At 37.2% G+C, this 26,355-nt stretch overlaps 1 protein-coding gene across 3 annotated transcripts in view; it reads right to left on the minus strand.

The window, feature by feature from the left end:
- Positions 1–26,355, minus strand: part of USP32 (ubiquitin specific peptidase 32) — a 201,818-nt gene that overhangs the window by 119,707 nt on the left and 55,756 nt on the right. For all 3 annotated transcript variants that reach the window (XM_075561475.1, XM_075561472.1, XM_075561473.1), the window contains exon 2: positions 18,658–18,785. In XM_075561475.1, coding sequence (XP_075417590.1) covers positions 18,658–18,785 — 128 coding nt within the window. The remainder of the gene's footprint in view (positions 1–18,657; positions 18,786–26,355) is intronic.

The following is a 26,355-nucleotide window of genomic DNA, read 5'->3' on the forward strand; positions in this document are numbered from 1 at the left end:
CAATACACTGTCTTGGAAGAAACACCAGGCAGAATGCCCCTGAGGAGGGAGGATGACTAGAGATCATCTTATGCCCTTTGGACATGTCATCAGGAGGTACTGGTCCCTCACATTTGGTAAACTAGAGGGTCAGTGAAAAAGAGAAAGCCCTCAAATACATGCACTGACACAGTGGTAGCAGCAATGGGCTCAAACACAGCAAGAACTGTGAGGACCAGGAAATGTTTTGTTCTACTGTACAAAGGGCCACAACAAGACAGTATTTAACAACAACACACTGGGCAATAAAAAATAAATCCGTGAAATTGATTTATATAAAGAGCACGGCATTAGGACTGGAGGAAGCCTCAGACACTGCGCTATGCAAATGACAGACAGTGCTTGCAAACGAAGACAAGTTGAAGCACTTATGATAAAAGTCTGTATGAATTACACCTGAACATGAAGAAAGCAAAAACCCTAGCAACTGGAGAAATAAACATCACGATAAATTGTGACAAAAAAGCTTTCCAAAATTCTACTGGGATCAAATACCAATATCCATGAAGCTTCAGTGAAGAAACCAAACAATGTACTGCACTGGAAAATTTGCAGCAAAAGACCTACTTAGGGTTCTAGAAAGCCAAGATGTCACTTTGATCACAGTCCTATTACTCAGTAGCAAACTATGTACAAGCTTTAAACTTAATGCACAACAGTTTATCTGGTCTTGCCACTTGTGTTTGTCTGGGTAACCTAGAAAAACAAATCCACAGAAACATATGTATAAGAGAGAGTTTAATATAAAGGGTAAGCATCCCAACCCAGTGCTGTCTATGCTCTTAAATCCAACACCAATCTACAAAGTCCTCCTCAATCTCACAAAACACACACAATGATGCTGACTGCAGGAGGAAAGCCGCATCAGTGAGTGTGCAAGCATCTCAGCACTGGCAGGGGTTTCCAGACGGCTGCTCCAGCACCCAGGGCTGCATTGGGGTAGATCCATATGGAATCTCCTCAGAGATATCTTGCAAGAAGTGAGCCTTGCCAGCTGAAACAGGGAACTGGCTAAGGCAGGTGCACCCTGGTCCAACCATCAGATAGCAAGAGACCTGAGAACTAGAAAGGCGAGGCTCACCAAGCCACTTCTCTTTCCATCCTCCAATTAATCCCATGTGTTTCTCGACCAGGTTTGCACTATACATAGTAACTATCTCACCACTTATGTTTTTAAATAAATAAAAGCATTAAAAAGACAGATGATTGGTTACATGAATACGTAGCTTAATTTACTGAAATACTTTTTTGAAAAATTACATTTGTCAATAATTTCCAACCCTGAACCTATTAAATAGCATCATGCTATGCATTCCTTTCAATTTTTTCTATGAATTCAGTCTTTGATTTAGAAAGAAATATAAGCATTTTCTTAGTTTTCAAATACAAAGCCACTGCGTGGTACACTTCTATGCTCTCTGACAGCAAAGTGGTATTTTGCCAACAAAGTTACTCAGGCCTGACTCATCACGTGAGCTCACTTATCGAGTTCAAATCTGTGACCTCACAAACTACCTAGAGAACTCAAAGACTGACTGCAGAGCAAAGCCAAAGGAAACCTAAGCCAAAGTCAACCCTTAAAGTAGCTCACATTATTTTATTTATTTTTAGTTCTCATTATTAAGGAACAGGGAAATCATTCCCAATTTATAAACTACATGTGTCTATATTTTATTAAGTATTAGAGTACAGATTGTATTTTACTCAAAAATGGATGGCCAGATTTCCCTTCCCAGGCCATAGAATTTTACTTAAATTGTAATGTGGTTAAAATCATTAAAATTTTATAATAATTATAAAAGGATTTTAAAAGTAACTGTTAATATGATACAAGCTTGCTTACTGAAAGTGAAGCAGACTTGACGCACTTACTGATGAAGAACAGGGACTGCAGCCTTCACTATGAATCCATTCTGACTCAATGAGAAGAAAAGAAAAACCCTCACAACGGAACCAATAGGTGACATCATGATAAATGGAGAAAAGACTGAAGTTGTCAAGAATTTTGTCCTGCTTGGATCCACAATCAATGTTCATGGAAGCAGTAGCCACGAGATCAAACAAAGCCTTACCTGGTGTAAATATACTGAACAAGACCTCTTTAAAGTGCTGAGAAGCAAGGATGTTACTTTGAGAACTAAGGTGTGCCTGACCCAAGCCATGGTATTTCAATCACCTCATATAGAAGTGAAAGTTGGACAATGAATAAGACCAAAAAAGAACCAATGCACTTGAATTACGGTGCTAATGAAGAATACCGAAAGTACCACGAATTACTGAAAGAACAGACAGGTGAGAAGTACAACCAGAATGCTCCTTAGAGACAAGGGCGGTAAGACTTCATCTCACATACTTTGGCTGTTGTCAGGAGAAACCAGTCCCTGGAGGACATCATGCTTGGTAAATTGGAAGGGCAGTGAAAAAGAGGAAGGCCTTCAACAGGCCGACTGACAATGGCTTCAACAAAACTCAAACATAAAAACAACGGTGAGGATGGTGCAGGGCTGGGTAGTGTTGCATTCTGTCAGACATGAGATCATTGTGAGCTGGAACTGATTAGAGGCACCTAAAAATATCAACAATAAATAAACTGGGGGTTTAACATAGGAATGCAGTCATCATTTACTGAATATTGTTTCCAGGGGGAAAGGTCTACACTACATGGTAAATGGTAAAAAAAGACAATGTGAATACGGCTCTGCCTGTCTCCCCCTTCCCTTGTTGGTCCTTGCCCAGTCCCCTTGATTACTGGGCAAACAGAAGTAAAGACAAGGAATGACCACACAGTGGAATGGATGGGGTTCTAAATATCAGACTATAAATCTACCTCAAGTCATATTGCCAGAGCATGGACCATCACTCTTTCACTATTTTACTTCCAAGAAAGGATTAAGCAAGCAAGCTAGAAATCTGACTGGCCACCCTCTATCCTATTCCTTCCCCTCATTTCCAGTAACTCAGTTCAAATCAAGAAGGAAGTAGGCAGCCAACTTTCTGTACATATATAGCGGACTACCCACCGTAACACATCGGGAGGGGGAAAGTAACAGTGTTACCTGGAATGCCAGGGAGGTGCTGTGTGCAGAAGATACTGAGGCTACCTTTAATAGAATGTGGATTCTAAAAAGTTATTTTGATACATATTAGTAACTTTGTACCAAGACAGTCTTCTCTTATTTGTTCTCCCATAACCAAAGGTGCAACACAGATTGCCAACTCAACAACATCCCTGAGGTACCTTATCATCAAGCATGTTTGAGAAACATGACTCTGCCAATTACACACTCAAGCTCGAAAGAAATCCCCCAGAATTAAAGAGAGTTTTAAACTCCAGGGTAGTAAAGTGTTTTAGAAACCAAAAGAAACTGCTAGAAGGTCAATTTTTTTAAAAATACAGTAAATTTTTTAGTTCATATTTTTTTTTTAAGTAAATAAAGAGAGAAAGTGAAACAAAATGCACTTCCTAGTTCTCCTCACAAGCCATATCATACTGACAGAGGTCTAACTCAGGCACAGGCTGACTAAGGACAATGCTATGCAAGGCATTCAAAAGACAAAAGAACCAGCAGGACAAATCAACTCGGAGCCAGCCAAAACAGATGAGTTTTCAATGGAACAGGGTAATCAATAATAGCAGAACCAAAAAGGTCTTGGTTCCAGTCCTGCCTGTTATTTAAGGGTCTTATGTTTTTGGATAAATTATGTAACCTCAGGTTGTTCAATTCAAAAATGAGATTATCTAGAACTTTCATTTCACGAGAGATGGTAGAATAAAATTATATAATTTACATAAAATGTTTTGCAATTAGGCACATGGTAAATAACTACATAAATGTTTCACTGCTATCCTCATCAAAGAGAAGCAACACAGAACAGAACTGAATATGGATTTGGATACTTGGATGTAGATCATAGATCTGCAAATGAGCTTTAAGTCTTGGGAGCAAGTAACCTAATGTCCTTAAGTCTCAATTTCCTTTCTTTATTAATAGAATTCAGATAATAGCACTTGTATCTGCCTAACTTAAATGAGTTATGTCAGGTAGAAATCCATGAATTCATCTGGCAACCAGAACCATAACCTAGTGCTCAAAGTTAACTGATGTGACGAACCAACTACATATGGTCGTTCAAAAGGACTAAATGACATACTTGCATAGTATCTAATAAAGTGACTAGCATATAATACTAATAATAACCAAAGCCCTCACAGTGACACATTGCTTCTGAGGCAAAGGTTTGATTTCACATAAATCGCTTTTATTTGCACTCCCTATAAGAGGATTGCTTTGAGTCAAAACTGACCAATGGCAGTAAGCTTTATAACATTTACAAACTATGTAGAGATTATTGCTAGATTTAGGTTCAGTTGTATTCACAGAGGACAAAACTAACAACCGTGATCATTGTAGCAAGATGCTCTAAAATGATCTAATGAGAAGCATACAAATGATAATTAAACACTTCAAAAGTATCTCTTTGGTGTTCAAGTATGTCTTTAAAAAATATTCTATCATCCGTCAAATAAATACACTGATAAAACCTTAATGTGGCTCCCAGGGATTACTTAAAAGACAATCCTGACCCGATAGGTGAATAAACCAAGAAAAAAGACAACCAAAGTTCAAGTAATAGAAAACTCTTCAAAACGTAGCTTTCAAACTATCAGGAAAAATAACTGCTCATCCCTTTTCACAACTATCTGGAAAAATAAATGGAGTCTCAAACACATCTTGAAGAGAAACTCCAAATCCAGGAACTAAAGGGTATGGTGAAAGATGACCTTTTATGGACTGAATTGTGTCCTGAAGAAAATGTGTCAACTTGGCTGAGCCAGGAATCTCTGTAATATATTATTATCCTCCATTTTGCAACTGGATGCAATTATCCTACATACTATAAACCTTCACCTCCATCATGTTAATGAGGCTGGAGTAGAGGCAGTTAAATAGGCAGGATGAACCTATAGGATAAAGTTGTATCTTAAGTCAATGTCTTTTGAAATATAAAAAGAATGTAAAAATCGAGCAGAGATCAGAAGGACCTACTACCAAGAAAGAAGATCCATGAACAGAGATTCTCCTAATTCCAGAAAAAGAACGATGGCAAGGCCCACAGATGTTGAAAGGAGACAAGACCTTCCTCCGGATCTGACAAAGAAAGCCTTCCCCTAGAACTAGTGTCCTAATCTTGAACTTCGCTCTCTGTAAGAGAACACATTTTGTTCCTTAGAGTCATACACTTGTATTTGTACAGCAGCACTTTAACTAGGATACGGCTTACACCAAACCCAGTCAGAATCGGGAAACAAACATGTTTTGCTGGAAGAATAGTCATAAATGGGTAGCAGAGAGCCGCTGTGCACGCAAGTTCTGTCCTGTGATGTCTACTGAGAAGGAAAGCTTTGTGACTTTACCATCTAAATACAATTTCCATTATTCTATCATCTTACTACTTCCTAGAGAAAAGATCTGGGAGGGAAACAGACAAACAAATCTTTCACACATTTTTCCACTAAAAGGCTTTAACCTTACAAAGAAAATAAAGATTAGAGACAATTTTATCTCTTTTCCCAAGGTTCTCATCTTTATTTTGAACAATGAAGCTGAACTATTTCTACCCTAGTAAATGTCAAATCTAATTACAAATAATGTTATAATCAAAGGTATGAAAAGGTAAGTTTTAAAGAAAAATTTAACTAAAATTTTTAACAGTTTGTACCAGATCACAGGATAGTAGGATCAGATGAAAATAGTCTGATTATCACAAAGTTATAAAAATTAATTTTAAAGGCCAGAAAGATCAAGTGAAGAGGGAAAACAAGTTTTACTGCTTAATTTCCTCAACTTTTTCTATTTTGAGATATTTATCATCTCATAAGAAGTTGAAGCAGAAAAGTTGCTCTCAGTATTTATAATAGTATAACTACAGTTTTTTTTTAAATGGACTTTGGTACAATACAATTAATTGAACTAAGATTGTACTCACATAACATTCCAACTCTGGCAGGTTCCTTACCACCATATAACAAGGACCACCTTTCGGCCCACGTGTAATAACATTGTTCATTATTTCTTTTGAAAGCCTCACTAGAAACAAATATACTGTCCACATATGGAATTCCATTCTCGTTAAGATAGTAACTTTTCCTAACAACTTTCAGTTTTTTACAGGCCCTCATCAGAACTGTTTTTAAACCCTCACACATCTACCAACAGTCTTGAAGGCAATCTAGACTTTCAATATCAAAGACATCAAAATTCCTAAACTATTTTTAAGCATTTGTTAGAATGGTATCCTTTTTTTGCCTTTCTTTTTAGTATCTTAAGATACCAAATTCTTTTAGTTAGCTAGTGATGCTTGTAGACAAATACTACAAGTGGGTGGCTTAAAGGATAAAAATGAACTTGTCACATATCTGAAGGGTAAAGTTCAAAACATCCAGACTGATTCTTTCCTCAAAAGTAGCTCCTGACATTCCTTGATTTCTTGGCAATTCTTGGCTTGTAAACAATTGTCACATGATGTCTGAATTCCCATTATGTGTGTATCTCTGTGTTTACGCTAGTCTTTTTATCACTTATAACCAACTATGGGCTTCACCCTTCAAAGGTACCGTCTCATTAACATAACAAAGCAGCCTAAATGGAGCTGTACCCACAGGTATACAGGCCAGAAATTCAAGAATATCTTGAATATCTTGGTGGGCACAATTCAATTCATAACAGCTTTAAATTAGGAAAACAAAACATAAAAGCCTTCCCAGTAATTTTTTTAATCAGGGAAAATAAACAATAAGAACAGCATATATAGATACTGTTGAAGTTTCTGAGGAGGAGGTATGATTTTAACTGCCAAACATTTTTTTTCACTTTCACTTACATGATGTAATGACTTATTTGAGCTAAAATTAAAATGTAAGTTTATTTCACCTATATGATAAAATGGATTTAATGTATTTATCCAAGAAAAAATTTAACTGTTCCAAGTACTATTAATCTTAAATGCCAATTAAAGTGAAAACAAAGCAAAATTTCCCCACCACCAGGGTTATTTGGTAATCTAGCAGACTCAAGTTTTTAGTTAACCTTGACAAATTACTATTGGCATATCACACTCTCAGATGTTCTTTTAAACTCACCTTTAGAGGTCATTTCTTTTTTTGTTTGTTTTTAATCATTTTATTGCGGGCTCGTAAAACTCTTATCACAATCCATCCATCCATTCATCCATCGTGTCAAGCACATTTGTTGACATCATCATAGTCAAAACATTTTCTTGGTATCAGCTCATTTTTCCCCTCCCTCCCTCCCTAACCTCCTTCCCTCACGCACCATTGATAATTTATAAATTATTATTATATTTTTCATGTCTTACACTGACCGATGTCTCTCTTCACCCACTTTTCTGTTGTCATTCTCGTGAATTTTATGGAAAACTTTTTTTAAAGAAGTTCTATGAGATGGAGACTTACTCGATCCAGTGGTACTAAGCATTCTTATTTCTTAAACGAGAAAGATGCAGTAAGGAAGCATCGTTCCTCTGGGAACGATCATCAAGGCAAGGAACTTACAAACCAGGGCTATTAGTTTGATTTGCCTTTCCAAACTTAACAACCAGGCATGCTCAGGCAGAACTTCCTAAAGTCACCATCTCATGTCCTTTTACCCATGACATCTAGTACTTCATATTGACCTAGCCACTATACTACTCACATGTAAGTGAATATTACATAACTTTAATTAGGACAAATGGGAAAGCCAAAATCTAACTCAATGACTTGTGAGAGAGAGTGATAATATTGTCAATTTAACAGCTGAATTTTATTACATTAAATTACAAAGATAACTAAAATACACATTACAAAACAAAAGAAAGCACAAATTGTCAGCATTAGAACAATGTCATCCATATAAGTTTTTAGTGTAATCACTTCTGGAAGTCTCAAAAGGAGACAAGCTAAAATTACGTTATATAAATTTATTTCCAGTAACCAAAGAAAAAATTGCTGTAATTAAAACATTTTCAGACAGAGGAATAATAAACCTGGAATCTTAGAACATGTATACCGATTGCTATAATTCCCCAGAGGCATACCCCAAGCAAGTTTTTTTTAATCATTTTATTAGGGGCACATACAATTCTTATAACAATCCATACATATATCAATTGTGTAAAGCACATTTGTACATTCATTGCCCTCATCATTCTCAAAACATTTGCTCTCCACTTAAGCCCCAAGCAAGTTTCTTTAAAACTCAGAGCATCTCTGCAATTAGAAAATGAGCCAACACTCCTATGACAGAATACGATGGCATGAACCCCTGGTAGAAAAGACTTTTGTCAGCATCTACGCGGATTCATAAAAAAGTTGATTGTCCTCTGACTCAGTCATTATACTCTCCATATTTTTAAAAAATCTTTAATAGAAAAGGCTAAATAAGCAAAAACGTGTTAATCACAACAAATACTAAGAAACAATCCTGTTATGTACATTATAGTATATTCTTCTAGTACTCAGCAGTATGTTTAGTGTTCTTTATTCAAATGCATGATTTAATCTTTAGTCTTCCATATTTATTGCCCAAATTTCACATGCATATGTGCACCTTAGTCTTCAAAAGACAGCTTTACTTTTTAAGTTTAAAGATTTTTTTTTTTTGAAGCAAGGATGGCAAGACTTGATCTCATGTACTTTGGACATGTTATCAAGAGGGACCAATCCCTGCAGAGAAACATTACACTTAGTAAAGTCAGTGAAAATGAGGAAGACCCTTGAGATGGAATGACACACTGGCTGCAACAATTAATTGAAACACTGCAACAACTGTGAGCATGATACAGGCCTGGGTAATGTTTTGTTGTTTTATTCACATATTTATGCCTGTGCTTTTCCCTATGAGTTGCAATTGGATCAAAGCACCTGGCAACAACAAAAACAAACCTAAATGAAGATGTGATGCATGCCACGATATGGATGAACCTTGACCACATGTTGAGTGAAATCAGTTAGCCACAAAAGGACAATCACAGGCTGATCTCATTATAGATGAAAGTAAATCTATTTGTGGGACCCAGCCCCACAGCCAATGGTTCCTAAGGGGCAACTGTATAATTAAAGAGACATAGGACAAGGCATGCGAGGGATCAGCCCTTCCATGGTGACCAGAACCAGAATGAGGCAGTAATGTATTCACTCACGAGGTTGTATTAGAGGCATACAGGTAACAGGAGGGGGACAAGCTATGGATACACACTCGATAGGAAGGGAGGTACTATAGGCATACGTGTGACAGGAAAGTACAGACATAACAAGATGGGAGAGCTCTAGAGTTAAGATATCGGCCTATTCCTAGTCCTCTCTAAGCTGACTTGACCTTGGGTGTCTCTGAGCTCCTCCTCCAGGGGAATAATGTATGATCCTTATCGGAAGGAAGTAGACCCTACTTAGGGTGCGGACAGACAACAGGATCTGATTGTTCTCAATGGCAGGCATTCAAGCAGTTGACCTTCAGGCATATATAGTAGCAACCATGTGCTTGCAAGTAGCACCTTAAAATTGGCATTATTTCCGGGGACATCGTGGGGAATAACTTTTACTTAGGAGAATGTGAGCGGGACACACCTCCAACCCACGAACATGAAGGTCTCCTTCCATGGGAGCCCAGGTCTCTGAGATCCCTTAACATATGAACATAGAGAATTTGTCCATATATACTAATTTAAAGGTTCTGTTTCCCACACCTATCTATAGAAACAAAGACTATTGGGGTAGGGTGGGGTGGGGGGGTTAGGGGTAGTTTTTGTGTAGGGGACATTACATTTGTGTTAATAGTGGTAAAATGTTTTGGATGAAGCAAAATATAATAGTGGCCCAGCTTGAAAAAATATAGAGTATGTAATTATTAAGTTGTCTACAGACATCATAAAGTTTGAAGCTGGGTAACTTATGACTTATAATAATAAATACAGGAACTAGAAGCGATAACTGCATTCCCTACACATGGAAACACACTTTCTCTTCTTCCCTCTTTCCTTTCATAGAATCCTACTAAACCATCATCTTTCATCACCCAGTTATTCTCCCTGATTATTCTCCTGCAAGTACCCATCCCTCAAGCCTCTGAGCCCAAATTTCTACATCACCCCTTTTGGAGCACCAAGTATTTGATTTCATTATCTTTCATATGTTCTCCATAATTCCCTAATTTGATAATACTACTAAATAAAGCCAGAACCAACAACTCTGTCTTGGGAGTTCAGAGAGAAAACTCCTTAGATGCGAGGATGCCTAGACTTTGCCCCCTGTACTTTGGATATGGTATCAAGAGGGATCAGTCTATGGAGAAGAACATCATGCTTGGTACAGTGTCCAAGAAAAAGAGAAAGTCCCTCGGAGAGATGGATTAACACAGTGACTGCAGTTTTTATGTCAAAGGTGTAATACTCATAAAAATATATTTATTATATATTTCCACTTTTTCAAAACTTAACAAATTCGTTACATTCGTCTTTTTTTTTTAACATTCGTCTTTTGAATCAACGGTGACAAAATTTACCACAGCATGGATTGTGATTTATTTTATGGAAAACGGCGAATTTATGACCTAGATGGAAGCGGTACAGACTCATACAAGGAACCAGATGCTAATATGGATGGAATTGGTAAATTAAAAATGTGTACTATATATAAAATTTTTGATTTTGCAATATAAAATTTTAATTATATTGCTATTTAAACTATTCTACCATTATTCTGAGGTTACAGAGGAAGATGCAAAAATGTAAATTGCAAGAGTGCACCAGTCTTTTTCTGCTACAAATGCAAAGTTCATCTTTGTATCACAAAAGAAAAAAATTGGTTTGTTCAATTTCACACTAAAATTATAAACAAATAAATTTTGTATTATATTTTATAAATAAAATTAGTTTTCAGTTTGTTTTTAGTTAATAAAATAAGATGAAAAATAATATAGAAATGAAGGTGCACTTTTTATTCGTGTATTATAAATCCATGAACGAATGTAACGATTTGGTTACATTTAAAAACATTGCAAATTTTATATTTTTAAATATATTTTGGTTGTTATATTCATTGATAATTATGAAAGTAAAGAATAAAAACAAAATTTTTTCCCTTAAATTAAAAATTCAGGCATTATAGGGCTAAGAACTTTATTACATGTAGGAAGTAACTCATGTAATCCTAGTAACAACCTTTTGCCGGTAGTAAACACAGACAAACATACAAAAGACTCCGACATCACCCACCCAAGGGAACACAGTGATAGTGAAGATGTGAACCAAGGCAGAAAGGCTTTAGTTTGTACTGTTGGTCACAGGGCAACATTCTACAATTTCCAGTATGTATATTCTGTCTTAGGCTGGGGTCTCTAGAGAAGCAAAACAAAGTGAAGTCTTTATGTGTATGGGAAGATTTGTCTCAAAGAAATGGCCAATGCAGTAGTAGTGGCTGGAATGTTCCAAGTCCATGGGTCACTCGTCAGGTAGGAGGCTTCTTCTGACTCTTGTATGCTGCAGGTCAGGCTGCAAAAGTGAATGAATCCAAAGAAAGATATTGACTCACAGGCTGTGGAAACTGATGACTTCCAAGATCAGCAAGCAATATGGCAGGCTGCTGATCCAACAAAAAGGGAGCAAGCATTGCTAGAGCTTCCACATTTGTTTTTCCAAGGAAATCCCTTTTCAAATGACTGGTTGTTCGCAGCAGATCTCATCATGAATATGATCACATTATATCAACTCTCATCATGGGATGACTGCATCCTAAATGCCAAACCACTGAGAACCAGGGCCCGGCCAAGCTGCTGCACAATTAATCATAACTATTCAAATGCACATCATTTCTCAATCACATTTCTAACTCTTCTAATTTCAGTCAAACTGGTGATATGTTTGAATTTCTACAACACTTCTAATAAAAGGTTTAGAACTTCTTTTGCCTCAAACATTATGGCTCACTTTTCCAAATGGCTTAAGGATTCCTCAAGTACTAAAGAAGTTTATCTACTTTAATATTATATAAAGGTTTGAAAATAACTGAAATACTATGAACACATATTTACAGAGTAATTTTACTTGTTTTGTCATATGTACATACTGAAGCAAATATGAGATGAAAAAGAGGCAAGGAACCTGGAGTACTAAAAAGGGAAGAGAACACAGAGAGAATATTGATATAGTGTGATAAATAAAATTATTACCAAGTGATTTGTGTGGAAATTCAGATGAAAATCTAACTCGTTGTGTAAATTTTTGCCAAAAACTCATTTTATCTCTCTTAACACACACACACACACACACACACACACTAAATTCTTTCACATCTGGCATACCACTTAAAACATTCACTATTTATGTAATGTATTTGATGTAATGTTTTATAAAGGAATCCACTATTTCCCATTATGCTTAATGACATGCCTGTTCTATAATAAACTGTTTTCCAATAATTAAAAAACTGTTTAAAAATCACTCTAGGCTAAAATTTGGCAGCTAAGAACCATAAAGACAATAATGTACATTTTTAAAAGTCAACAGTTTTACAAGAAAACAATGACTGCATTCTATTGTATCATCTCTAGAATCCTTTGAATTATTTTTCGCCTGTCTTACAAAGAGAAACATAAAGACAGTAAATTTTAAACATTAACATTAATGTTACATAAAGGTAGCATAAACAAAAGGAGATGCTATTAAGACAAAGAATACGACCCCCACCAGGGGATGAACTGAAATGTGGGTGAAGCGTGACAGGACAATGTAAGATATTAAAACAATTATTTATAAATTACCAAGGGTTCATGAGGGATGGAGGATGGTGGAGGAAGGGAAAAAAAGCTAAAAAGCAAAGGAATGTATGAATATCCTTACAGGATGGGGAGGGAGGGAAAAATATAAGGAGCTGACACCAAGGGCTCAAGTAGAAAGAAAATGTTTTGAAAAGGATGGTAACATACGTATAAATGTGCTTGACACAATGGATGTATGGATTGTTGTAAGAGCTGTACAAGCCCCAATAAAATTATTTTTTAAAGACAAAGAATAGTGAATATTCTACAGATTACAATTACAGAAAAAATGTCCAACCAGTATTTTGTTGGGTTTTCTATCAGCTATAATGTTAAATTCAGAGTTTACTATAATAAATGAAAATGTAGCTTTTTTTACTGTTTAATATGAACAATTTCATTATATTAGCATATTGCAACAGTCAATGATCAATAGCATAATAGGCTAACAATCAATGACTGACATCTAGAAAGTTGTTACCCAATGATGCTAGTAAATCCAATGTACAGGGATTTAATCAATAATACAAATCAACTCACCTTGAAAAAGGGAAAATTAGCATAAATCACTATTCTATGGTCAGAGAGTCAGTAAATGCATCTAGTAAATGCATACCCCGATTTCTAATGGGCATCTGAATGCAGTGTGAATAGTTCAGTATAAATTCACCAGGGCTAACAGGAAAATATCCTACTAATCAGCTTGTTTGTTTTCTCATGCTGATCAATGTCTGGAAACACTCTAGGTCAGCGGTTCTCAGCCTTCCTAATGCCTCAAACCTTTAATACAGTTCCTCATGTTGTGGTGACCCTCCCAAACAAAGAATTATTTTCGTTGCTACTTCATAACTGTCATTTGCTACTGTTATGAATCGGGCGACCCCTGTGAAAGGGTTGTTCAACCCCCAAAGGAGTCGTGACCCACAGGTTTAGAATTGCTTGCTGCTCTAGGCCTAAGATAGTTTTTGCTTGAAATGTACATTTTCATTTAACTTGGAAACAGATTTAGTGTTCTAAGATTGCAAAGTTAGCAAAGCTAAATGAATTCAGAGTGTGAGCTACTGGTCACTGTTCTGGTTATCCTTTTAATAGCATTTTTCAGAATAATACAATAACTAAAAATAGTTAATAAATCAAATACTCTCTATGTTTACACTGTATGCACAGTACTCTGGAGTATATTTTTAAAAGTCTGCCTACCAAAGGTCATAACTTAGAAATAAGATTTATATGAAACAATCAGTGAAGAAGCCATTATATAACAATGCTGTGCTATGTGGTACACATGCAAATTTTAGTGCATGTAAGAATTAAAGATGGTAGAAAAACAGGAACAACTCCTAATAGCCTAAAGGACAGAAAGTAAGATTCTTGAAGTTTTGGGTGAAATAAAATGTATAAAACATTGACATAAATATGATGCTGCAGAGCTCTACTTCTACTTATAGGAAGAGCTATATAAAGTATCATATCCAAGTTTTCCTAAGGCAACCAAGTATCGTATATACTTGAGTATAAGCCAACCCAAACATTAACCAAGGCATCTAATTTTACTACAAAAATTGCATTAAAAATGTGCTGGAAAACTCAACTTACACATGAGTATAAACGGTAATTTGAACAGAAGGAAACAGTAGATCTTGCTAAAAAGTGAAGGAATGTATAAATGGCCTTAGAGCTAAAAGCACAGGAGAACAGGGACCATATAAGCAACAGTTATATGAGCCCTAATAAAATGATTTAAAGAAAGAGCTGTGAGAACCTCAAATAAAATAATTTTTTTAAAGGGGTGAAAGGGTGAAGTTTAGCCGTCAATCAGGCCAAAACTTGATGACTTCATTTGGAGGCACTAAAGAGATAAATAGCTCACTGGAGGTAGGACACGTACTCACTCCCTGAGACACATGCTTGCTGACAAGACACATGAAGCTACATTAGAACCCGGGAGCTGACATAGCCAGTGAGACCCTGTCAGTGCTGAGATGCCTCTACCACCACTAGATCCACAAAACTTTCCAACTGTGATCTTTCTGCATTCGGCGTCATTGCATGTGTTTTGTGAGTCTGAAGAGGAATTTATAGACTGGTGTCGGACATAGGGGCTAATATCGAACTTATGGATTTGATCTGGACTGGACTGTTTTCTCAATATCCAATTACTCTTATATATAAAGTTCTTTCTTATACACAAATAAAAGAAAAAATCCTCTAAAATTTTAATAACGAGAAAATGCCAAAAACAGGCTGGCTAGTAGATAGCCCCAGATACAAAGCATTTATACTCAAACTCTTTTCCATGGACCTAAACAAACTGCTCACTGATAAGACTGGAAATAAGGCCAAACCAAAACAAACTCATTGCCATCACATTATTGCCAACTAATAACGACCCTACAGAACAGGGTAGAACTGCCCTTAGAGTTTTCAGTACTGTCATTGTTAATAGAAGTAAAAAGCCCCATCTTTCCCCTGGGGAAACGGAGGGTGGTTTCAAACTGTTAAGAGTCTGCCTTGGTGTTGCAAAACTATGGATGAAAGACTAATGTGGAAAAGTCTCTAGCAAGACTACTCTCATATAAGAAACACCCCTTAAGCCAATGGTGGAGAACACCACACCTTATCACCCCCAACATATAGATAAAGACTAATTGTCACTGAGGAAAGGGATGGAATGGAGTGGGGTAAGGGTGGGGGTTAGGGGGAAGCCCTCTTTCTCTGGTACAAAGAAAGAAAATTGTCCTGAGCCTATAGGCCGAAAACAATAACTGCAAGAAAGTAGAAAACTTTCCACTGAAGATCTGGCAGAGAAACAAGTCAGAATTTGACTGCCAAAAGGGGAAAGACCAGGAATATTAAGAAAACTCCATCTCTAAAAACCAAGCAAACAGAGCCTTCTGAAGTAACTCTGGATCAGTGGTTCTCAACCTGTGGGTCGCAATCCCTTTGGGGGTCGAATGGCCCTTTCAAAGGGGTCCCATGTTTCATAACAGTAGCAAAATTAGTTACGAAGTAGCAACGAAATAATTTTATGGTTGGGGGTCACCACAACATGAGGAACTGTATTAAAGCGTAGCGGCATTAGGAAGGGTGAGAACCACTGGTCTGAATCAACAAAACAGATTAAAACACCCCCTTACTACAACTACTATCCTAGCAAACACCATGCAGCAAAAGCAGAGCAAAACTGGATATGGGGCAAGAATATACAGAAAAGTCTTCTCTATGAATAAAACCTAATAGGAAGATTGGAGGTTGAGGGTGAAGGACAAACCTTGCAAACACTCTCATCACTGAGCATTCTACAAGAAAGCACTGGAAAAATTTGAGGTCTATAGTACAGTGAAAATAACAATATAGTAGAACCCCCCCACCTCTAACCTTTTATCCACAGAGAATAAGTTCCAAGACTCCCAGTGGATGCCTAAACCGTGAATAGTATCAAAACATATATACATGTGCTTTCACAGTAAGCAGCACTAACCTATCAGGCGTCAACAGAGTGCAGCACAGTCACTCACCCACTGTGGTTCAACTGGTGCCATGCAGAGGAAGAGGAAGCCAGTTCTGGGTAACAGTGGGATAGCAGGAGATTTCTACCACGTTACTTAAAATAGTGTGCAATTTAAATATTTTCAGACCACAGTTGACTAAAACCACAGAAAGTGAAACCTCAGATAAAGTGGACTATTGTAATAATAAAAGACAAACCGAATTTATCTTACTATGGACTCAAGTTACTAGATGAACAGTAATTGCTTGATAGAGAAAAGGGGACCCCCCAATTCCAGTTGTATGTACAATCTATTTCCATCAGTACTCATCTGTACATCTCTAGCATATAATCAAAAATTATAAAGCACACAAGAAACAAACAACTAGGAAGGGGAACAAATTTCATAATTAAAGACACTGAAATAACCAAACTAAAACCACATCCATTACCATCAAGTCGATTCGGACTCATATTGACTCTACAGGATAGAGTAGAATTGTTCCCTAAGGTTTCCAAGGCTATTTATCGGTTTGTTTGAATTACTTGCCTAATAATGCCACAGACTCCAGAATAATCAAATAGGGAATTTAAAAGAGCTATGTTAAAGATCTAGATGAAAAGGTGGAAAAATATATGAACAGATGATGAATATAAGCAGAGACAGAAAACTATAAAAGACAAATGAAAACACTTGAAATATTATTTAAAAGGAGGCAGATTATGAATTGTCCTGACTGAATTATCACTTGATTCACCTGGCCAAGGACAGACTCAATTAATTTGAAAATGAATCAATACAAATTACCTAAACTGAAAGACAGAAACAGGAGAGAGGATTGATGGAAAAACAAGCCCTAGTACTCCAACTACAAAGCTAGAATAATCAAAATAGAGTGGTCTTGGCACAAAGGGAAGCATAGATCAATGAAATAAAACTGACAGTACAGAACTAAGCCTTTATGTTTAAGTGCAATTGATTTTTGTCAAAGGTGTTAAATCAATGGAGAAAGAATGGTCTTTTCAACAAATGGTGGTGGAACATCTTGAGATCCGTACTCAAAAGGTAGAATTTTGCCCTTCACATGTACTGAAATTAACTCTAAATGGATGAGATATAAAAATTAGAGGAAAAACTATAAAGCTCTAATAGGAAAGCAAAGGTAAATCTTTGTGATCCTACATTAGACAATGGTTTTTAGACCCAACACCAGAAACCATATGCCATTAAAAAAAAAGATAAGTGAACATCAAAGTTTTAAATTTTCATGCTTCAAATGACACCATCAAGAAACTTAAAAACAACAAAATAAGAGAAAATATTTGCATATTATACATCTTACATGGCTAATACATAAATTACTCTCATAGCTCTGTAATAAAAAGATAACCCAATTGAAAAATACCAGGGATCTGAATGGATATATGTTAATAGGTGGACATACAAAAAGATAAGGATCAATGGATGCTGTGAAGTTCAGTAGGAAACTTCTTGGCTACCATGAGACCCAGTTTTAACACCTGGCCAATGCACCTCAAGCAACAAATATTATTGTATACTTGAAAGTTCTGGGTAACAAAGAAGTTGAAGGGGAGAGGAGTTGAATGAAGGTGGGATATCTGAATTTGGAAAAAATCTTCATAAATTAGTATAGACTTAAGTCCTTTCTCTAATTGGAAACTTACTTATATACATACTATATTTATTACATTAATAGCTATAACCTAAAATCTTAAATTCTCTAAATAGCAAATTTTACACTATACTAATATTTAAAGACAGGAAGAAACAAGACAACAAAAAGACTAATTGCAACTGAAATAAGGAATTCAATAAACAATCTGGAAAAGTGCTACTCTTGTAAAAATGTTAAAGAATACAACATGAAAGTACATAATTCTACATATGTAATACATGTTAAGAAATAACAATATATATATCCCACCTCCTCTGCCCCATTTTAATACGAAACAATTTTGGTATGTAGAAATATTTTTGAACCAAAATTTACCAAATATACTCAATAAAAAAATGATAGCCAGAGATAGCATTTGTAAAAACTAGTCATACAAACAGTCCTGTAATTACAATCATTAGCTATCAAAGCTCAGAAACACAAAAGAATTACAGCTCTGCAGTACTACACTTTGACTTCTACAGACATAGCCATATTGACATCTACAACAAAACCTGTTTACCTCCTCCATAAAAAAAATAGCTGTGGGGGAGATGAAATCTGCTAAGGCCAAGCGGACCTTCAAACATTCAGGCTGGTGGATAGCTATCTCAAAGAAAAGCTGAGTTATAAAGATTACCTCAGCAACTTTTGGAGGCACTCCATCCCCAAGCACTTCCCTGATGAAGCAGTGCTGGCCCATGTAACATGACAGTCCACAGGTTCTCTTGAAGGCATCTTTCAGTCGTTTCAGCTCTACATCTGTAACTGTAAAAGAATGTGGGTCAAAAAACAGGAGGGAAACTAAGATGCTAACAATCTTTCAATTTAATATTTTTCAACCAAATTCCTAAGAGAAATTAAAAAATACTATTCTATTTCCAGATAAGTTAAAAGCAAAACAAAATTTAAAAACCACAGGTATCCTCTTGTTAAAACCTAGTATTTTTAAATCTAGTGCAGTAAAGATGAAAATTCTTAACTTGTTATTTTCAAAAGATAGATCTATAAGTCACACAGAAAATTTTAACAGAGAACAAATGCTTCAAATTAGCAAACAACCTAAATGGCATTTTATTCTGGCATTAATATTTTTCAGCAGCAATATGTTCATTTCTTTCCAAATAAATTTATATTTTGTAACCCTTAGGTTACATGTCCATCCATGTAGAGATAGCTCCAAGTTAAATTTAAGAGTTTGGCATCATTTAAAAGCAGTGACCGAAGGACTGTAAAACTTATAATCCATAGCCAAAGAAGGGAATAGTATCAGCGCCTAAATTGAGAGATTCTGGTTTGCAGTAGGCTATCGATGACATTGGAAGCCCGTAAGAAAGGGATGGGAAGAAACTGGTTACCACACAGAGTGCATTGGAAAGATGACTATCATCTATCAAAGTGACAAACCTGATTTGACCTTTGAAAACCTTGTCACCTGATGCTCTCCCCCACTCCCACTCCCATCCCTGTGCACATTGAGCCTGATCTGGTTTTCAACATTTTCTGTTTGTTTGTTTCATATTGGGGTTTATGTCTGATATATTCTGTCATTGTGGGTAACCAACCTCTTGAATTTTTGTTATATGTTTTTCTGTTTTGGGATATATGAAACCCAGGATTGATGAATCTAATAGAGACAGCAAGTAGAATAAGGTTCCTTGGGGGTATATGGGGGATGGGGTAAAGAGGAGTTGATATCAAGGAGTTCAAGAAGGAAGAGAATGTTTTAAAACTGATCGTGGTAGCAATTGTACTATACTGCTTGATGTGACTGAATGATGTAATGAATGACATCTGCATTAGTTCCCAATAAAATGGTGTGTTTTTTTAAATAAATTAAAAGGAGGATCATCTATAAATAGATTATACTAACAATCTAGATAGTTTAGACACCTATCACAATAGAAAGTCAGAAAGAATTATTGAACAATAACTTATTTTAGACATGGATTGAAAACTACAAGAAAACAGTCTCTTTCTATAAAGGTAGAGAAATAAATACCATAGTGGGAATGCATTTGAGGGCAGTGAGTTTTGTAGTATTTTTAGAGTACAGTGATTAGAATGGAGGCACAGAAATGGGCCCATGGTGAGAAATACAGAAACCTCTGGAAGGAGCGGGTAATTACATTAAATTTGAAAGGATAAACTAAGCAAAATATAAAGACAAAGACATGCCAGGTGATGAAAATACTGTTTTTAAAACTCAATGGTGTACGGAATATATATGGATAACTGCTTATTACTCACTCACTGTCATCAAGTCGATGCTGACTCATAGTGACCCAATAGGACAGGGTAGGACACCTGTCAGTTTCCAAGACTGTAACTCTTTACTGGAGTAGAAAGCCTGTCTTTCTCCCATGGAGTGGGATGGTGGTTTAGAACTGTTGACCTTGTAGAACTAGTAACCACTATGCCACCAGAGGACCTTGCATGTTACTAGAACCAAATAAATATGACAGGGAATAGTACATACAAGCAGACTTCCTAGATACTGTGGGGTTGGTTTCAGATAACAACATTAAAATAAGTATCACAATAAAGCAAATCATATTTTTTTGGTCTACCAGGACATATAAAAGTTATGTTTATCATTGTGGAGGAGAAAACAATGGGACTGATGGTTCTGGGAGGACATGAGAGAGGGTAAGGTGGGGGAAAGGAAGTTGTGTTAACCAACACAAGTGATCGAAAATCAGTGGCAAGGAGGGTGTAAGAAGCCTGGTATGGATTGATCAAGGACAATGTAACCGAGAGAAATTCCTGAAACCCACATGAAGGTTGACCATGACAGTGGGACAAGAGCAAAGTAAAATGAAATAGAAAAAAGAACTAGGAAGTAAAGGGCATTTATAGAGGTCTAAATCCAGGCATGTACATATGTAAATATATTTATATATGATGATGATTTGCTAAGACACAGGTTAACTTCCTAGACCATCATTGTAAAAAAAAAAAAGCATTTATCTGCAGAATTTAGTGAAGCAAGTTATGCCAGTAAATGATAAATCTAGAGAGGCAGCAATATCTACTCAAAGAGGTTTATTTTTCTGTTGTAATGAGTTCGGGCTTAATGTTAGGAGGGACACACACACAGGCAGATATAATTCACATAGCTCATTCTCCCAGCAGTGTAAAGAACAGATTTTAGGTGGGACAAAAAAAAGTCTAGATACAGTAAGTAGAAATGCTACAAGTAGAGACAAACTGGAAAAGATCTAAGAGGGGGAAAGTCAATAGAACTTCATGTTTGACTAGAAATAAAAGCAATAGAGAATATTCAGGTTATCTTGAGGGGAGATAAGTGTTTTAGCTTGAACAGGGAGAGAGAGAGAGAGAGAGAGAGAGAGAGAGAGAGAGAGAGAGAGAGAGAGAGAGAGAGAGAGAGAGAGAGAGAGAGAGAGAGAGAGAGAGAGAGAGAAGAAAAGGAGGAGGAGGAGGAGGAGGAGGAGGAGGAGGAGGAGGAGGAGGAGGAGGAGGAAAATAGGTCAGTCAGTCAAGCGCAAAATGATGATAAATTCCATTTGGACATCTTGAATATGAGAAACTTTAGGTGCCCATTGGGTTTTACGAATTGCAGGTGTAAAGCTGATGGAGGTTTAATGGGTGTCAACAATCTGAAAGTGGCAAATAAAACCATGAGTAGGAAACACAGTAAGACACAGACAAAAGAAACCAATGGTTCCAGTGTGTGGAGAGGAAGGACATAACTGTAGAAAGGACTGAAAAGTAAGAGAAGGATAAAAGGAGCAAAGGTGAGAGTGTAGCCTCTAAAAGCCAGAGTGTGAAGGAGTGAGATAAAGTCTGAAATGTGCCTGGCATATAGCTAATCACTCAATAAGTGTCTGTAGTAGGGAGGGAGGGTTGATGGGCTCTACTACATGCAGGGAAATGATAAAAAGAAAAAGATCCAGTGTGTTAATAAGGAGCTAGAGAAAAGTGTAACCAGGAGGTACTTAATTCATTAAAAAGTAGAACCATAGCATTAATATCTTCAATACAATAACTTGATGTTTGTCTTATTTTTTAGAATGCAAAAGTGAAAAATAGAACAATCTTACGTCATAAATTATAGTAATGGAAAAGATATGACTTCAACTACTGGAAAACCTATTTCTTTAAGATTTCTAATTTTCATTAATGGTTTTTCTAATAAATTAGTTTGCTCATAGTCTAGTGGAGAGAAGAAAAAACAACCATTAGAATACAGCATAAGTGTCTAATGCATTATTGGTTACAGATTATTTGAGACTGTTTTGATAGTATGTTTAAAATATGCAATCTCATGACCATGGAATTTATTCATTTATAATGGAAGGAAAATGTATTTAACAAGCTTTCAAAAACATTTATAAAAAGTCCATTAAGGTAAACAAGTGGCCATCTAGTTCGGAAGCAACAAAACCCACAGCCTGTGCGATCATGAGGTGTTGAAGGGATGAGGCATCAACAGAACAAAAAATCATATCATTGTGAATAAAGGGAGTGCAGGGTGGAGACCCAAAGCCCATCTGTAGGCAAGGGTACATCCCCTTATGGAAGGGTCGCGGAGAAGAGACAAACCAGTTAGGGTGTGATGTAGCAAGGATGACATACAACTTTCCTATTTCCTAAATGCTTCCTCCTCCCCCACTATCACGATCTCAATTCTACCTTACAAATCTGCCTAGACCAGAGGATGTACACAGATAGGAACTGGAAAAACAGGGAATCCAGGGTGGATGATCCCTTCTGGACCAGTGGTGAGAGTGCTGATACCAGGAGGGTGGAGGGAAGGTGGGGTTGAAAGTGAGAACCGATTACAAGGATCTACATGTACCCTCCTCCCTGGGGGACGGACAACAGAAAAATAGGTGAAGGGAGATGTCGGACAGGGCAAGATATGACAAAATAATTAATAAATTATCAAGGGTTCATGAGGGAGAGGGGAGCGGGGAGGGAGAGGAAAAAACGAGGAGCTGATGCCAGGGGCTTAATTGGAGAGCAAATGTTTTGAGAGTGATGAGGGTAATGAATGTACAAATGTGCTTTACACAATTGATATATATATGGATTGTGATAAGAGTTGTATGAGCCCCTAATAAAATGATTTTTTTAAAGTCCATTAACAGAAGATAGGTTGAATATGCTATAGTATACTCTCAAATACCAGACCAAGACGGAAATGTTCTGTAGACCCACATTTTTTTTTAATAAATCTTTTTATTGGGGCTCATACAACTCCATACATACATCAATTGAGCAAAGCACCCTTATACATTCGTTGCCCTCGTCATTCTCAAAATTTGCCTTCCACTTGGGTTCCTGGAATCAGCTAGGTTTCCTTTTTTTCCCCCACTCCCTCCTTCCCTGCTCTCCCCTTCCCACTGCACCCTTAATAGTTTATAAATAATTATTTTATCTTATCTTACACTGCCCGGCGTCTCCCCTCACCCACCTTCCAGAGAGGAGGTTACACATAGATCCTCAAGATCGGTTCTCCCTTTCTACACCCCCTTCCCTTACAGTGTCGCCACTCCCACCGCTGATCCTGAGGGGTTCATCCATCCTAGATTCCCTGTGTTTCCAGATCCCTGCTGCACCACTGTACATCCTCTGGTCCGCAAGGTAGAATTGGGAGGAGAGGAAGGGTTCAAGAACTAGAGGAAGGTTTTGAGTTTCACTGTTGCTACACTGAACTCTGAGTGACTCATCTCCTCCCCACTACCCCTCTGCAAGGGATGTCCAGCTGTCTACAGATCGGCATTGGGTCCCCATCACGCATTCCCCCTCATTCACGGTGATGTGATTCCCCACCCCACCCCCGCCTTTGTTGTTTGAGACCTGGCCTCCTCTGCCCTTCACGATCACCCATGTTGGTGTGCTGCTTCCGTGTGGGCTTTGTTGCTTCTGGGCTAGATGGCCGCTTCTTTGCTTTGAAACCTTTACGTCCCCAGATGCTATATCTCTCAATAGCCGGGCACCAATCAGCCTTCTTCACCACACTTGCTTATGCATACATTCGTCTTCAGCATTTATGTGAGGAAGGTGATCACACAATGATTGTTTTTGTTCCTTGGTGTCTGCTACCTGGTCCATTCAACACCTTGTATTTGCTTAGGCTGTGTGCTTCTTCTCTGTGGGCTTTGTTGCTTCCGAGCTAGATGACCGCTTGTTCACCTTCAAGCCTTTAAGATCCCAGACGCTATATCTTTTTGAAAGCCGGGCACCATCAGCTTTCTTCACCACATTTGCTTACACACATGTCTGTCTTCAGTGATCATGTCGGGAAGGTGGGTATCATGCAATGACCGTTTAGCTGGGCAAGGTGCTATTATATTGACGAAGTGTGCGTGAGGAGGCCCAATGTCCACCTGCTACCCTACTACTGAACCCATAAATATATGCACATAGGTCTATTTCCCCCATAATCATAAATATATTTACATATGTACATGACTGTATTTAGGTTTCTCTGTATGCACTTTGCCTCCTACTCCTTTCCTCTATTTCCTTATGCTTTCCTCCTGTCCCATTACCATGTTCAGCCTTCATTCTGGTTTCAGTAATTCCTCTCAGTTACCTTGCCCTTGGTCACTCCTACCAGTCCTCCCATCCCCTCCCTCCACTGGTTTTGAACCACTCATTGTTCCCTTGTCCCTGTGTTGGCCAACACCTCCTCCCTTCCCCTACCTCCCACACTCTCATGTCCCTCTGGGCCCGTTGGGCCCATTATTTTCTTCTCTCATTGTTTGTCCAGCCTATCTTGTCTAGGCCATAGACCCAACTTTACTGAAAATTGGGAGTATCTTTATTTACCTTTTTTAAAAAAAACCTAACATTTAGATAAGTTTACATAAAAGAATATAGAAAAGTGTTCATTTGTAAATGTTGAAGTGGGAAGGTGAATGAACTTCACCTACAAATATAAATAGGTTTGACAATGGCTATTTCTACATATGTACTTATATATACTACAAATATATTCATGATGTCATATAACAGACAAGGGACAAAGTTATAAAAATGTATTAGTCTCTTGACCAAACATATTGTGAGAAGGAGTCATGGACTTGGAATCGATTTCAGGACCATAATCTCAGGGAACATTCAAGGTCAATTGGTGGTAGAACATAGTCCACAAAGACCGTATTCTACATCCTATTCTGATCATTATCCAGTGGTAATTTAGAAAGATTTTTTAGCAGTCATCCAAGGTGAAACTAGTGATTTCCCCACATCCAGAGCAAAAAGCGTGAAGAAAATTAAAGATGTATGGAAACAATTAGTCCAAAGGACTAACAGACCATATGTATCCCAACCTCTAAATGGGAGAAAATGTAGAACAAAACTCAAGAGACCAGACTTACTGGACTGAAAAAAGACTGATGAAACCCCTGAGGCTAAAGCCCTTAGATGCCCTTCATGTCTGGAGATGAATCCACCACATGGCACAACTTTCAGTCAAACAAGACAGGCTTATAATATGAACAGTAACAACAGGGAGGTACGTACTACGTAGATCAAAGGGCAGCATTTGTCCAGAGATAAAGCTCAGAATGTAGGAATGAACAGGAAAGAAAGAAGACTGGAAATGGGAACCACAAGGGAAACGTATGAAGAATCCTGCTACATTGTGGGGATGGCAATCAATGTCATGAATCAAAATGTGCAGGAATTGTTGAATGGAAAACCAATTTGTTCTGTGAACTTTCATCCAAATCACAAAAAAAAAGTTTATTAAAAAAAAAAGAAGACAGAGAGTAAGCAATGGCATAGAAACCAGAAGATATAAGAGGAATTAGTGAAACTCAAATGAAGGCCGAACATGACAGTGAGATAAGAGGCAAGTAAAAGGAAATAGAGGAAAGAACCAGGAGGCAAAGAGCATTTATAGAGGTCTAAATACAGGCATGTACATATGCAAATATATTTATATATAACTATAAGGAAATAGATCTATGTACATATATCTATATGTTAAGTGTAAGGTAGCAGACAGACATTGGGCCTTTACTCAGGCACTCCCTCAATGCAAGAACACTTTGTTCTAATAACCTGGCATTCCATGATGCTCATCTTCTCTACTTGATCACTAAAGACAAAATGGGTGCATAACAAATGTGGTGAAGAAAGCTGATGGTGCCTGGCTATCAAAAGATATAAGCATCTGGGGTTTTAAAGGCTTGAAGATAAACAAGTGGCCATCTAGCTTAGAAGCAACAAAGTCCACGTGGAAGAAGCACACCAGTCTATGTGATCATGAGGTGTCAATGGGATCAGCTATCAGGCATCAAACAAAAACCCGGAAAACTCCTATCAATGTGAATGAGAAGAAGTGCAGAGTGGAGAACCA

Source organism: Tenrec ecaudatus, chromosome 10 (genome assembly GCF_050624435.1).
Source record: "Tenrec ecaudatus isolate mTenEca1 chromosome 10, mTenEca1.hap1, whole genome shotgun sequence".
NCBI classification, from domain to species: Eukaryota; Metazoa; Chordata; class Mammalia; order Afrosoricida; family Tenrecidae; genus Tenrec; species Tenrec ecaudatus.